Source organism: Sphaerodactylus townsendi, linkage group LG10 (assembly GCF_021028975.2).
Source record: "Sphaerodactylus townsendi isolate TG3544 linkage group LG10, MPM_Stown_v2.3, whole genome shotgun sequence".
NCBI classification, from domain to species: domain Eukaryota; kingdom Metazoa; phylum Chordata; class Lepidosauria; order Squamata; family Sphaerodactylidae; genus Sphaerodactylus; species Sphaerodactylus townsendi.
Window position 1 is genome coordinate 45,318,659 of NC_059434.1, and position 14,757 is coordinate 45,333,415.

Sequence of the window (14,757 nt, forward strand, 5' to 3'; positions counted from 1 at the left end):
CAGTATAGTTGCACTCTTATATATTATTTCCACATTTACTTGTGAATAATTTCCACCACACTCAATGAGACTTAAAGTAAACCCAAATACATTCAGAATATTAACACTGCCTCAACATTTCTCTGAAAGTTTATATAGTTAATACACTGCATAATATGGAATATATCAACTTGGTTAAAATCATCTTTTATATGCATCTTGCTGTTGCAAAGCAATGATAAAAAACCCAGCACCATTTTTTGGCCACGAAGTAACACAGCTCTATTTTAGGTGGTGGGGGAAGCTAGCAATGCCATTTCTTTAGCTCATAAAGTACTCAAAATGCATAATGCTTTGAGTGCTGTACTGTCATACAAAAACAGACATATCATGAGTACACCTCAACACTGACGCTATTAGTCTCCCCACTCCCCTCCCTCTCTCTCCCCCCAGGGTGGGTGGATCATGACCAGATGATGGGTCCCCTCCACTTCCTCCCTTCCCCCAGGGTGGGTGGGCCTTGGCCAGATGATAGGCCCCTTCCCCCTGCCTACCCCCTCCGCCTCCCTTGAATCAGGGTGGGTGGTTGATGCCAATGATGTTAACTGATGCATAGCCATGTAGACACAATACATTTAATATACCAGAAAATGAAAACAGAATTTGGCTAGTGAAACTGAACATATACTCATCCCTACTCTGACTTTAGTGCTACTTTCAAATTAAACCAAAATATTTGTTCTTGCTTGTCATCTCTTGGCCATTCAAGGTAGGTTTTGGTGTTCATTAGTTTTCTGAGCTTGCAAAATCTTTTGGGAATGGTTTGCTCTGGAATGGGCTCCAGAAGGATCAAAATAGCAGCATCGTTATTCTCATCAAAAAGCCGAAAATGGGAGAAATCCAGTTCATACTTGCACCATTCACTCTGTACAAAGTGTTTAGACAGCACAAACAAAGTTTTATAGCTCTTCTCAATGGAGTCAATGATGTTGTCCACAATCCATTTGCCAGCTATAAAATCCCTTTTATGAAGGCAGAGTTTAAATGGGGGATTAGCTTGTTCTAGCTCTTGGACCATCACATTCTCCACCCATTCAGAGTCATGTTCACTGTAGGAAACAAACGCATCATAGCAGATTTCTTTATTGTGGTCCCGACAAGGCTTGCGTTTTGCTTGAAGCCAGGCCCAGGTCATTTTCATGTACCAGATGGCATGAAGCTTGTAGCAAAGAACTGCCACCACCATGAGCATCACCAACATCAAAATGCATATCAGGGACACCACCAATGTTCTGTGACACTCAGTTAGGGATAACTGGGCAACTTGTACCTGCTTCCCTTTTGCAGTGGATGGCGAGTCACAGATGTAGTTTTCAGGCCAACCAACCAAGACCTTGGATAGTTCTTCCTGAGAGCGAACAAAGGAGATAAATTGACATGAACAGCTGAAGCTGTTGTTGCGTGCATCCAGCATCTCCAATTCTGCAAATTTTCCAAGTTGCTCTTTAGAAAAATCCATCAGTTTGTTTCCTCCAACCTCCATGAATCGAACACTAGGGATGAACGCAGCATCTGGCAGCGTTGTTAATTTGTTGTTTGTGATGTAAAGCACTTGTAGCTGTGGCAAGCTCAATCTAAAGTCATTGAGGTTATTATTGCTAACATCCAGCACTTCCAGGCTCTGAGGGATGCATGCAGTAAGCCTGCTTATTTTACAGCCAGAGATATTAAAAAACTTCAGACTTTGGGGCCACGTACATAATTCCGGCATTCGACCAAAGTTGTTTCGGCTCACATCCAAGGTTGTGAAATTTACTAGATGAGCTACACTAGTTGCTACAGCACCTAAATCAGACAAAGCATTCCTACTAATATTTAAAGTTTGTAATTTAGGGAAGGCCAATTTAGAGACGTCATTCTCACAAAAGGAGTAGCGCAGAGTTAAGTCTTGTAGTAGATTCACACTTAAATCAAGATACTCCAGAGAATGAAATGATTGTGCAAGTTTGCAAGGCACCAGATAAACATTTGCATTTTCAATTGTAAGCCTGACTATTTTATCTACAAGATGTATTACACTAGAAAGATCTGTAAATGAATAAAATAAATCAATTGTTAAATTTCGGATTGTTATCACTTCCAGGGCTCCTGTAGAGTGCAATGTCTGCAGGTTATACATATTCCCCACACCACTAAATTTGCTATCCACTACCTCAAGTTCATGAAGTTGGTTCAGACCTGCAAAGATGGGAGCAATCCCACCAACAGAGAAATCCGAGAGTACAACATTTCTAAGGATAACTTTTTGAACAGACGCAGAACCCAGTGGGTGAAACTGGTACAGGTATGAATTGTCAAGAAATTGAATGTTTCTCAGTTCAAAGCACACCACAGAATCTGTAGTATCATTCGTAATTGAAATTAAAGAGATAGGAGAGTGGGCATTTAAAATAATGTGATCTATGCGCTTGATAGATTTTAGACTTCCTTGCTCATAATGTCCAAGGTTCTGTGCTTCAATTTCCAGTTCTTCAAGAATGGAAATTCCTTCAAAGTCTTGTTTTTGCAGGGTAGAGAAGTAGCCATCATTTCCCAAGTACAGAAACCTGAGATTTTGCAAATCAGAAAAGAGAGGAGTTTCTCCTAGATCAAGGTACTTATTCCCTTTTATGTTTAACCGCTGTAAGGAAAGAAGGTGTCTGAACCAAGAGGGTGACAAGTGAGTCAGATTGTTCTTTGATAAATCCAAGTGCTCCAGCTTTACAAGGACGCGAAAGGCATCCTCATCAATTGTCTGAATTCGATTAGAATGGAGCAAAAGGGTTCGGAGATTGACCACAAACTTCAGGTCCATCTTACTAACTTGTTTTATGGAGTTGGAGGCCAGGTTCAGTCCTGTGACATCATCTGTTAAACCAGAAGGAATTGCATCTAAATCCTTTGAAGAATAGTCACAGAAATGGGAGACATCACAATATGGACCAAGCTGTTGTGCAGAAAAACTTGCAGCTCCAATGAAAGAGAGGATCCAAAAGCTCCAGACTGACTCAGTCATGATTATCTGAAAGAACCAAAAATATAACAGTTACTAATTGAAACTGTTTCTTTTAAATTGACAAGTTTCACTATTTAAACTATTTGTTGCATAGCTAACAACTTAATACCCTTTGTACAAAGTGACAGAAGTTATTCTATAACCGCTTCTACTGCCCTCCAACATTGCCAGAGCAGGGGGGTGTCATCCAGTCCTCTGGCCTAGTGCTGCTGCTTGTGAATGCCAGTCCAGAATAAATCTGTCTTCATAACAATGTCTCTACCCATTGTGCCAACCCTTGGAATGCCTAAAAGTGCCGTGCCAAAGTGGGGAGCCCATTCTCTGCATTGGCTCATGTACCAAAAAGTACAGTAAAATCTAGTCTGGTAACCTGTAAATTGGACTACTGTAATACACTCTACATGAGGCTGCCCTTGAAGATGGTCTGGAAGCTGGAGCAGGTGCAGCATGTAGCAGCTAGGCCAGTGGTGGCGAACCTTTGGCACTCCAGATGTTATGGACTACAATTCCCATCAGCCCCTGCCAGCATGGCCAATTGGCCATGCTGGCAGGGGCTGATGGGAATTGTAGTCCATAACATCTGGAGTGCCAAAGGTTCGCCACCACGGAGCTAGGCTATTAGCTGGTACATCTGGCCAGATGCAAATCACACTGGTCCTTAAGGAACTGAACTGGCTCCCAATTTGTTCCTGGGTCCAATTTAAGGTGTTGATGCTGACATAAAGCCCTAGACGGTTTGGGCCCTCGCTACCTGAAGGACCACCTGAGCCTATATATACTTCCAAGGCACTGAGGTCACAGGGAGAGGCACTACTGGTGGTACCTCCACACACCAAGGTGCAGGGGGTGGAGGCACACATGAGGACTTTCTATGTAATTGCCCCCAGGCTCTGAAATAGTCTCTTCTTGGAGATTTGCCAGGCGTCTATCCTTTTTGGGTTAAAGTGCATGGTGAAGACCTTCCCCTTCACCCAGGCATTTGGCTGGTCTTCCTAGAAGCCCGTCTACTGCTGTTGGTCTGAGGAGTGGGGTTGGGTGAGGGGATGTAGTTAATTTTAATACTGGTTTATTGTTTTGTTTCATTAATTTATTATTTATTACTATTTATTTTATTTGCCTATTAATCCTCCAAATATTTATAAATACTTATACTCAGTCTCATACCAAAGTCTCTAGGTGGCTCACACAAGGTTAAAAACAATAAAACATCAGAATAAAACTCTCATAAATAAACTATAACAATTAAAACAAAACAATAAACTAGTATTAAAACTGGGGTCTGCCACCACACAAGGGGTTGGTTCTCACAGCAGTTATAACTAATGCGCCACATAAAAGGATGTTTCTAGATGCAAAAGTTTCTACATACTTCAAGTAATTTGATAATAATGAATTACTACTGTTGTTTCCCAACTGCTAGTTCTTTTGTTTTTCAATTTCCTAGTGTTTCTGTGGCTAGCTGGTGAGGACAAGACAGTAAATCATGGACACCGTTACACTACTGGAAGCTATAAAACACATTTTTGGCAGGAAGTGAATACACGAGGCAGCACAAAATACATGAGTCATGAAAATAAGGAAAACAGCAAAGTTGAAATGGCAGCAACATGCATAGGGCACAGAAAGGTACAGTTATGCTACCTGAGAGCAGAATCTGAGGTCACTATCTAAGTCCACGCATTTGGTAACCCGGAAGAGGGCTTTTTCATAGGTGACGCCTTGGTCTTTTGTGCACTTACTGCTTGCCTCCAAGCTGTTTGCTTTGTCACGGGACTTTCCTGTGGTTTTCTGCTTAAACAAGAGATTGGCTCAGAGTACTCACTCAGTCCTTAGGTCCCATTCAGCAAAAACAAGCTGGATCACAACAACAGCTTTTATTTGCAAGGAAGACACATCTTACGACCATCTGAATTAGGTAACAGAGAACTAGAAACTGAAACGAAGAGCTTCACCAAATAGCTCCTAACGAAATCATACAGATAATAGGAGAGGAGGAGAGTCCTTTTGCCTACACTGTTGCATTTGTAAAGAGTCATTTTCTTCTTATCTAAAGTACTCCTGCAAGTTCAACAGGGGCAAATGTTTAAATCCTGCATGCCTTGCTGTTTTCATGGAAACTACCCCCCCCCCTCCTTTTCTTTCCCTGGCCTCTGATAACTCAATAGACCAGTCCATAGTGCCAACATTAGAACTGCAGCATTTTAAAACACACATGAACACACTTACAAAGGTCCTTCAGAAATGGTGGCCAGAAGAACAGCCCATTTGTGGAAGCTGCCCCACCCATTCTTTTCCCCCTGGAATCTGATAGTTTAATAGATCAGTTCTTTGCTCCAATCTTAGTCCTTCAGCATTCAAACGCACACATGAAGTAAGTCCTTCTGATCCTTTGGAAATGGTGGCCAGAAGAGCAAGAAATGTGCTGTTGGGTGAGCTGGGGAAGGCAGGAAGGAGAAACAAAAGCCAGATGACACTTCCTGTTTAGCTATTTTGCTGCCCAGGGAAAAGCAAAGTAACAGGAAATGTTGCATTTTGCCAGCATTTGGAAACCATGCAGCTTCTCTGCTCTGCCCTGTGGTAGCTTCGGTAAGGGCAAAAAACAATGCATAAAGGAAAGTCTATGGAAAAGGAAAGGTAAGTGGGCTGCGAGGCAGAACATAAGTGTGTTCATGTCCCCAGACAGCCCTCCCCATACAGATTTTGATACATCTATGTTTGTTGATTTTTGGTGCCAAGTTCCAGCTCTCATTTCTGCTTTTGGCATCTGTTGAAGTTTTACTGACATTTTATCAGCTTCTCTAACATCTCGTTTATGACTGATTTTGCTTATTTAGCTTCATTCTCTTTGTTGTACTGTTTTTAATCATTATTTTTATTATACACCACTCTGCAAACATTTAGTAGGAAAGTAGCTGTGATAAGCCTTTGTTTCCTACAGAAGGGATCCACTACTAAGATTTTTGGGATCTTAGTTTGTTTTGACCATAAACCTTCCTCTCAGTTCCAGGTGTTCTACAGATAGTGAGTCTATAGGCTTTGAGTTCAATTATGTAAGTTAAGTTTTGTGGTCCATAAGAAGATTATTGAGATCACTGAGGCTGGATTAATACATAAACAACTAAGAAGGTTTATTTATTTACAAGTTGGCTTTAAAGGAACAAGCCAGCAGGACAGGTTTCCTGGTAGACAAAGTAGAAACCTGGCCAAACTCTGGTTATGACTACAGAGAGAAGTAAGACTTTTCTATAATGCTTTCAGGTACAAACAGACTTTTATTGACTAGTCACTAGATTGGATCCTCTCTCACATACAGGATTCCATCCACACCAGCCTGCCCTTTCCCCAGAATCAGACTAAAATCATACAAGGTCTGCTCAACACCACAGACAGGCCTAACAATCAAGCACTCTCTTCTTTCCCAGAGATAGAGCTAAACGGCTTTGCCACACTACCAGGCAGAGCTCCCATCTATTCTGTCTGCTCTTTGTCCTGGCCAACACCTGAGCTGTTGTGATGTCATCTTTTGAGGAGAAAATGCCAACTGTTAATGCACTGCTTTATTCTTTTATGAATGTGAATCTCAGCTTTTCTTGGAATAAACAATAGTCCTTCTCCTGTAAACAGTGTTCTACTATGAATATAAATTTAAGATTTTTTTCCTGTTTGCTGAAATGCTTATGGGTAAAAGTAATAGCTACAGTTAAATATGGCAGGCATTCATAAACTGTAGCTTGAAAGAATGCAAACTATAGTTTGCTTGGTAGCTTGGAATGGTTCCCAGAAACTGTGCCCTTCGACAAATAGTAGGTACCACACAGAGGCATATCTAAGGAAAGTGTAGCCCAGTGCAAAATCTGAGTTTTCCGCCCTGCATCCCCTCCCCCCTCCACCCCCGTATGGGTGTCCACCATCCCCCACCACAACCAAACAACATTTTTAACATTAGGTCTTGAAGTCGAGCGTATGGAGCCAGGGGGAAGGAGGAGGGGTGGGGACAATTTTCTGCCCCCCACGTGATTAATTGGCCACAGCCCAGGACATTTTACCCCATATGTTCCCATGGACAGTACGCCCCTGGCATAACATGAGGACTTTTTAAAAAAAATCTGTGTTCTTATTTCAACAGATGTCAGGAAATAAATATAATAGACTTTGGATGGGATGAAGTCTTAAAGAATAATGCTTAGTTTTAAAGTTTCTCCCTTGTAAAACAGGTGCACTGTTTTTCATCCAACTAGCTGTACATTAGGCCCATGCTACAAAGAAGTTCAAAGAAAAGCCCTGTTAACATAACAAAGCTGTTGTTAGAGATATCAGGAAAGTGGGTGCTAGAATTCACATTCAAAGACTCCTTGGATAACTTACATAGACATCCTGTCACCAACTGCATTCCTGCAAAGTTATAATAATGCCAATGTGCTTTGATCAGCAATTGAAGGATGAGAACCATATATTGTTATGCCAAAACATTCCCCAGACTCCAGAATAAACAGGCTGGCATTTTGGGTTGTAGTGTTATTTGGCCTGACCTGGCCCTCATTTTAACGTAAAATCTCCTCCTGGGGAAGCACCTGGGTGCATCTTTTGGATCATGGATCATATGAAGGGGGGCATATGCAGAGGTGGGATCCAGCAGGTTTTCACAGGTTCCCGAGAGTAGGTTACTAATTATTTGTGTGTGCTGAGAGGGGGTTACTAATTGATGATTTTGCCTTAGTTACGCCCCTCCTCCACTCCTCAGCAATAGCACGCAGAACTTGAAGCAGTCTAGCAGGAGGTGCACCGGCATGCATGACAGCCTGTGCCTGCGTGCATTCGTTTCCCGCCCAAGGACCAGCGCAGTGGCTGCGTCCTTGCCACAGCCCCGCCCAGCAATGCCCCACCCCCAGAATGCCCGGCCACGCCCCATCATGCCCCGCCCAGCTCCATTGGCACTACGCCACTGTTTGAATCCCACCACCATGGGAACCTGTTACTAAAATTTTTGCATCCCACCACTGGGCATATGATATGTGCAAGGAGGGTCTTTCTCTGACCACACTGATGCTGACTTTATGACTCTGCAGACAGTATAAAACCTGGAAACCTTTTATATTCTTTGCTTCTGCCTCAATGAAAATTGATGCTGCAGCCACAATAAATAGTTATTTTATGTCATCCTACCTCTTGCCTCTTAAGTCCTTCATTGGATCAGGACACTGGAGAACATAACTGGTGTAAATCCCTAGACGCATCACTGCCTTTGCGTTCTCTCTGAGGCAGAACTGAACTCTCCCTTTTCCTGTGTTCCCTGAAACACCTCATTTCCCTTTCTGAAGGTGATGCTGGAGCAGCACTCCTATAGGATCATCTGAGTGACTGATTTTTCTTTCAGGGGCAGGACAGCATATAAATTCTCCTAAAAATAAAAACAACCAAGAAATATATACTAACACTTTGGGAGAACTGGGCAGTGTAAAAAAAATCACAGCATCTTTCACACTTTGCAAGAAACAGAAGAAGAAGAGGAGTTTGGATTTATACCCTGCTTTTCTGTATCTTTAAGGAGTCTCAAAGCTGCTTACAAACTCCTCCCTTTCCCCTCCGCACAACAGCCACTGAGAGAGAACTGTGACTAGCCCAAGGTTACCCAGCAGGCTTCATGGGGAGGAGCAGGGAATCAAATCACCAGATTAGAGTCCACCACTCTTGTGGAGGAGTGGGGAATCAAATCCAGTTCCCCAGATAAGAGTCGATCACTGTTAACCACTACACCATGCTGGGTGGCCTACAAGAAGAGGATTTTGTGTAATATACTTGGTTTTTTTAAGGTTGCATCCATGAAGGAAGGGGTTTCCACACTGCTCTGATACCTTTCAATTCAGTCGTGTAGTAAAGGGAAGCTGGCATCAGTACAGCCCCAACCATGCTCCTGCAAAGGCTATTGCTAAAGAGAACACAACAGGTGCATCCTTCCAAGGTAGGAAGCAGCACCTGCAGAAACCTGGTGCATGCCAGATATGGCGAATCGCACCCACTTTTTCACCAGGGAAACTATACTGCCAGTGAATACTTTCCCGAATTTTGAGGTTGTATCTTTCACAGTTTGGGCACAGCTTCCTGCTCGGGACGTGAAAGCTCCGTTGCGTTTCTGTCGCTCCTTCTGCGTGTGAGTGAAAAATAGCTCGCGTGCAGTCAATACACCCACGAATTAAAAACGGAGCAACAAGAATCCGGGCGTTTACAAGACAACTCACTGGATGAAAGGAGGCGCCTGCATGCATTGCAAGTGGGAAATAAAAAAGTTAAGTCACGGAGGCGAAACCGGTTCAAAACTATAAGCAAACAAGCCACACTGTAAAAAGTTGGGAGAGGCAAGACCCACCGTCGGTGAAATGCCGGCTTCTCTCCCCGCAGTGCACACTTCCCGCCGAAACTCCGCCTGCTTAGGAGAGATGCGGGGTCTGCGCGCCGCTTCCTCCGCGCTCCTCCAGCTGCTCTGCTCGGTCGGCGCGCCGCTCCTTTCGCCTTATGTAAAAGCAGCCTGGAAAACCCCGAAGAAAGACCGCAACACCCCCCGCCCTTCCCGGCCAAAGCGGGCGGTCTAGCGCCCGGAAGCGATTCGGTTTCAGATTGGAACCAGGGCTGAAATGTGGCCGATCGGATTAGCAGTTGGGCGGGGTGGAAAAAGAATACCAACTCCAAAAGAATGGTGCCTAAATGTTTGTGTGAGTCTCTGAGCCTGTAATCCTGAGCCGCCAAATCCGCCCTTCTCTGATGTGCCTGGCCACAACCCTGAGTGCAGCAGCCCCGCTGAACCGTCAGTGCTGTTTTGGTGTGTTCCATTTACTAACCATCCCGTTTTCGTTTTATGTGTCTGCATATTCCTTGGGATTTGCAGTATTAACTGTCAGCTGGCTGTTGTCAAGGATAAGCAAGGCAGGGACAAGTAAAAAGAGGCCGACTGGACAAGGAATAGATCGTCCACACAACAACTCTCCTAATAGTTAGCTGAATCTCTTCTCGGATCCTAGGACCAGCAGGTTTCTAGAACCAATCATAATGTCTCTGGAACCGTCCAGAGAGAGTATTTTCTCTTGCTGCTTACTGGATGTTCACCTCACCTGGGGGGCAGGGGGGGTGTACAGAAAGTTGCAGACTCCATTAAGTCCCAGTTCTAACACACACACCATTTCACTGTCAGTGTTTGTGTTGTAAACTGAAAATGAGGCACCCATGACTTCATCAAATATTTCCGTCCATGGGTGATAAAACATTGATCTCTCGATGTTGTCAGAAAGGGCCATCCCTGGAACTCACAAACAGAACTGAGAACAAAATTCCAATTTGCAAGGTAGATAATTATGAATAACAACAAATCTGGTGATGGCAAATGGTCGGCCAGCAAAGGGTACTTCCCCAGCTTTTCCCCTGCAGCGGAGGAAGCAGCCTGGCAAGCCAACAGGAATTTTTTTAAAAAAAATAACATTCAAAGTTTAGGGGAGGGGGAGAGAAAGTTTAGACAGCCATTAATTTTAACAGGAGCAGATCTGAGATTTTGACCTCAAACACTGTCCAACAGCTCCGTGGCAACACTATGCCAATTGTCCCTTCTTTCAGCTCTCCGCTCCAGGATATGAATTGGGTTTTCCCCTTCTAGCTAGCACAGAGTTATTCATTTGGAGAAAACTGGCTCTCAGCAGCTGCTTGGCTTCAGAAACGTTTATGCTTTTGCCTGCCAAATAACTTCTGATTGCGACCGTTGCAGCACAGTCACAGGACTTTCAAAGAGGCTTCTTCTTACAGATTTTTTAAAAAGGAAACAGCAGCAGCAACAAAAGGATTGTATTCTCCACAACCCTGGAAAAAGTCCATACATGGAAAATCCCAGGATTTTCCCACTGCCATTTAAAAGTACCTCCCCCCCCCCCCTCTTGTTTACATATGTGAGGTTGAACAGGCACACTGGTCCCATGTGAACATGGGATTCATTTTGTGGGTCTGACTGCAAACCATCCAAAGTTAGCTCCTTCCATGAAATGTGGAGGTAGAGAAATTTTGAAAGTATGCATTTCAATATACACTTCTCTTAAAACTTTAATATTCTCAAGCTGCAGTTCAATGGCATAAACCCATAGACTGTATCTGTATTATACCACAGTTAAAACGATCAAAAGTTTAACATTCTTTGGCTGTCAGCTGTCTGTTTCTCTGGAGAAGAGTGTTGGAGTGGGCTTTGGTGTCAAAATTAGTAGTAGTCACCACAATAATCATATCCTAAATGTTTAGAATGGGAAGAAGAGTTTTCTTGGATATAAGAAAAACTATAGTCTCCTCTGGAGACCCAAGGACCCTGCCTGTGTAGGTTCCTCAGCATGTAAGCTGAAGCTAGAAGCATGAGTTAACCACTTCTTTTACCCATGGCCAAGTATGACAACCATGTGGAGAAAAATGCACAGAAACAGGGCTGAATCGTCCACAGCTAGGATATAGGTTTCTATAAATTGGTGGGAGGGGGGATGGAGTTTAATTTGTATGTATATGTATATCTATCTATCTTTATATATGGGGGGGGGGGTGAAATCCCCCCAAAGCAAGTGATAGATGTCTGTGTATGTACCAGTATTTAAAAAAAAGAAAACTCTGAAGTTCAGGCAGCATTTTGAGAGGCTATAGGAACCTGAAATGGCACCTGATATCATGTGGCAGCCAGCAAAGATGGGGAAGGGAATGGAGTGGGAGAGAAAAGAGACTCCCTGCGGGTGGTAAGTGAGGTAAAGGGGAGCTGCGGCAAAAAGGGACAGGAAGTAAAGCATAATAGTAAAGCAATTTACATGAATTGAGAGGAAAAGAAGGAAGCAAAGTCAGATTGTGCAGGGAGGCAAACAGAGATGTGGAGACCACACAGGGAAGAATTATGTAGGAAGGATATCCTTTCCCAAGAGTTCTCACAGATATTACAGATACTACTCTAGTTTTGAAGCACCTATACTGGTTATAGGGTATTTAACCATTACATGATGCTATTAGAATTAAGATATTTTTGCTTTGGTACAATATTCCATATGGGGTTGTAGCATACATTTCACTAGCATGGATTTTTTTTTTAAAAAAAATCCACCATTGCTGCACGCTCAGTCAACATTTTCACTGAACTGTCCCCCATGGCTCCAAGATCTCTTTGCCAGTTAGTGACTTCATCAGTTATTCTGTGAACCTGGGATTTTTGTCCCAGTGTGTCTGACATTATAGTTTACTTACATTGAACCTCTTGTTATTTTTGTTGCCCACTTGGAAAGAGCCCTTCAAAGCTCCTTTCTGTTTTCACCATTGGGTAAAGTGTATGTCATCTGCAAACGCGATCATTTCACTTCTGATTCCTGATTTGAGACAGTTTATGAATATTATTGGTTCCAGTACAGATTCTTCAGGGACTTGCTATTTGTTCACTTGTGTTGAAAGAACTAACTGTTCTACCCTTTGTTTCCTGTGGAAAGAAGCAGACTTTTTAACCGATCTAAGTTGACTTATGAACCTTTGCTGAGGAACTTTGTCAAAAGCTTTTTTTGAAATCCAAATTTATAGAATCTGTTGGGTCACATCATCTTTTGCTGAAATTCACAAAGAGTTCTAAAGACTAGAAAGACTCTTATCCCCTTGGCGTGGAAGGAGGTCACCAGCTCTTGCAGTGGATCATGTATCTCTGCAGTGGTGGAATTCAGCAGGTTTGCACTACTTCGGCAGAACCAGTTGTTAAAATGGCGCTTGTAAATAACCAGTTGTTAAATTATTTGAATCCTACCACTGTATCTCTGGCACATTTTATGGGGCTCTATGGTGGCAAACTGTCCAGTTTGGATGGCCATGATCTCTGTTTTCTGTACCTAGACAACAGCCAAAAACAGTCCTGCTCACAAAGCTAGTATTTCACTTGTCAAAACCATTCAGCTGTCTTCAGGTTACTTTGTGGGAGCCTTCAGCTTCCGCCTCAGTGGCTGGGTACAGACTTCCTCAGTACTAAATATATCTGTCCGCTCAGTTTCAGCACCACCACTGCTTATACCCTGCCTCCCAGGCTTTGTGAATTCAACACCTGACCCGCCACATCAGGAATTCCAACTACTGAAATGTGCTACCACATTTATTAAAGTCAAGAAGAAAGAAAAAATCAAGCACTCGCCAAACAGATCCCAAGTTGACATGGTTTCCTTTCTGCAGCTGTCCAGTTTTGTCTGTGAGGTTGCATGTTCTAGCATTGGTTCTTTCACTGGCACAAATCAGTGGTTTGCCATTTAGATCCCCTCAATAGCTTCTTCTGAAGACTATCCAGAAAGCCTCTCCTATACCAGGATCACTGGTTCTAGGCACAGCATCTATACCAGGGGTAGGGAACCTGCGGCTCTCCAGATGTTCAGGAACTACAATTCCCATCAGCCCCTGCCAGAATGGCCAATTGGCCATGCTGACAGGGGCTGATGGGAATTGTATTTCCTGAACATCTGGAGAGCCGCAGGTTCCCTACCCCTGATCTATACTGATGTGCTGTTCATTGTATCCACTTCCTCCAGACAACTCCAGTTAAAATAATAGATTATGGAAACTATAATGGAAGAGTTCAGGGGAAGGGGCTTTAAACAAACTGTGGTTCCTGAAAGAGGACTTCTTGCTGGTAAGCACTTGCTCAGTATTGTGAAGTGAAATATACACACTTGTGTTCAACTGTAAATGTCAATAAAATAGAAAAAGCAGAACTGATACTTTAACCAATCTTTACTTGTGGTCTCAAATGGCTAAAAGTTTCCACTGTTACAGAAAATGAGAATCGTCAAAATTAAAAAAGGAGCAAAGAGAAGTAAACTCTTCCGTAAATTCTGGATACGGGAAACTATGAATAGAATATCAAAACTACAATGCAACCCAAAGCAAGTCTTCTCAAAATCTTACTCCTAGGAAAATGTTTTCAGATATGCATGGATAAGCTGCAAAAGAGGCCACCTGGAAAATAAAGTTCCAAAGAAAGCCCTTGATGCTGAATAGCTATTCCTAATATTCCCACGAATGATGTTATTGACTTCATTTATAGGCCTACTTTCTTGCTGAGTCATAAGGTAGATGTGAGCGACTGCTGATTAAAGGTTAACTTAAAAGTTCAGTTCTGACAGAACAAAAATAAATTTAGAGTTAACCTGGAGCTCCACCTGATTGGCTGGCTGGTACTGCAGCTGTTTAAAAAGCCAGAGGTTGGGTGTTCGTGAGAGGAGAGTGAGAAAGGAGGCAAGGCGAGAAAGAGAGCTTTGTTTCTCAAGAGGCTGGACAACCAGTTTTTTGTGAAGGACCAGGAAAGGCCAGGCTGAATGTGTAACCTGTGCCAAGGTACTAGGGAAACGTCAACACAAGGGCGATACTTAAATTACAATACTTAAACTACACTACACAAGGGCAATACTTAAATTACCTACTTGCTTGTAGGTCTCTGCAGAGAAAGCACCTAGATATGGGACAGTGAAGTCTATGAGGGTGTGTATTATTCAATTAACAGATTCAGGAATGGTTTCCAGCCTGCTCTGGTAGTGTGCCTCTCTTTTAGAGAAAGGAGTTGGATATTTAAGTGTTTGTCAAGCTTTGTGAAGGTAAAATTTTCCCTGGGAAGGAAGTTTAGTAGAAGGAAGTTTTGTTAAAACTGAGTCAGATAACTGTCTGGAAACTATAATAGAACATCTGAAGCAACGGAAGTGTTTAGTAAA

General features: G+C 42.9%; 1 protein-coding gene across 1 annotated transcript; it reads right to left on the minus strand.

Moving 5' to 3' along the window:
• Positions 1-538: 538 nt before the first annotated feature.
• On the minus strand, positions 539-9,613 carry TLR2 (toll like receptor 2). Its single transcript, XM_048508669.1, has 2 exons — positions 9,399-9,613; positions 539-3,040 (listed from the first exon to the last, which is right to left on the minus strand). The coding sequence occupies exon 2, from the start codon at positions 3,032-3,034 to the stop codon at positions 674-676; it is 2,361 nt and encodes a 786-aa protein (XP_048364626.1). The 5' UTR covers positions 3,035-3,040; positions 9,399-9,613; the 3' UTR covers positions 539-673.
• Positions 9,614-14,757: the final 5,144 nt, after the last annotated feature.

Excerpts from the sequence above, each read along its gene's own strand:
- TLR2 (XM_048508669.1), bottom strand. The coding sequence starts at position 3,034 with ATGACTGAGTCAGTCTGGAGCTTTTGGATCCTCTCTTTCATTGGAGCT.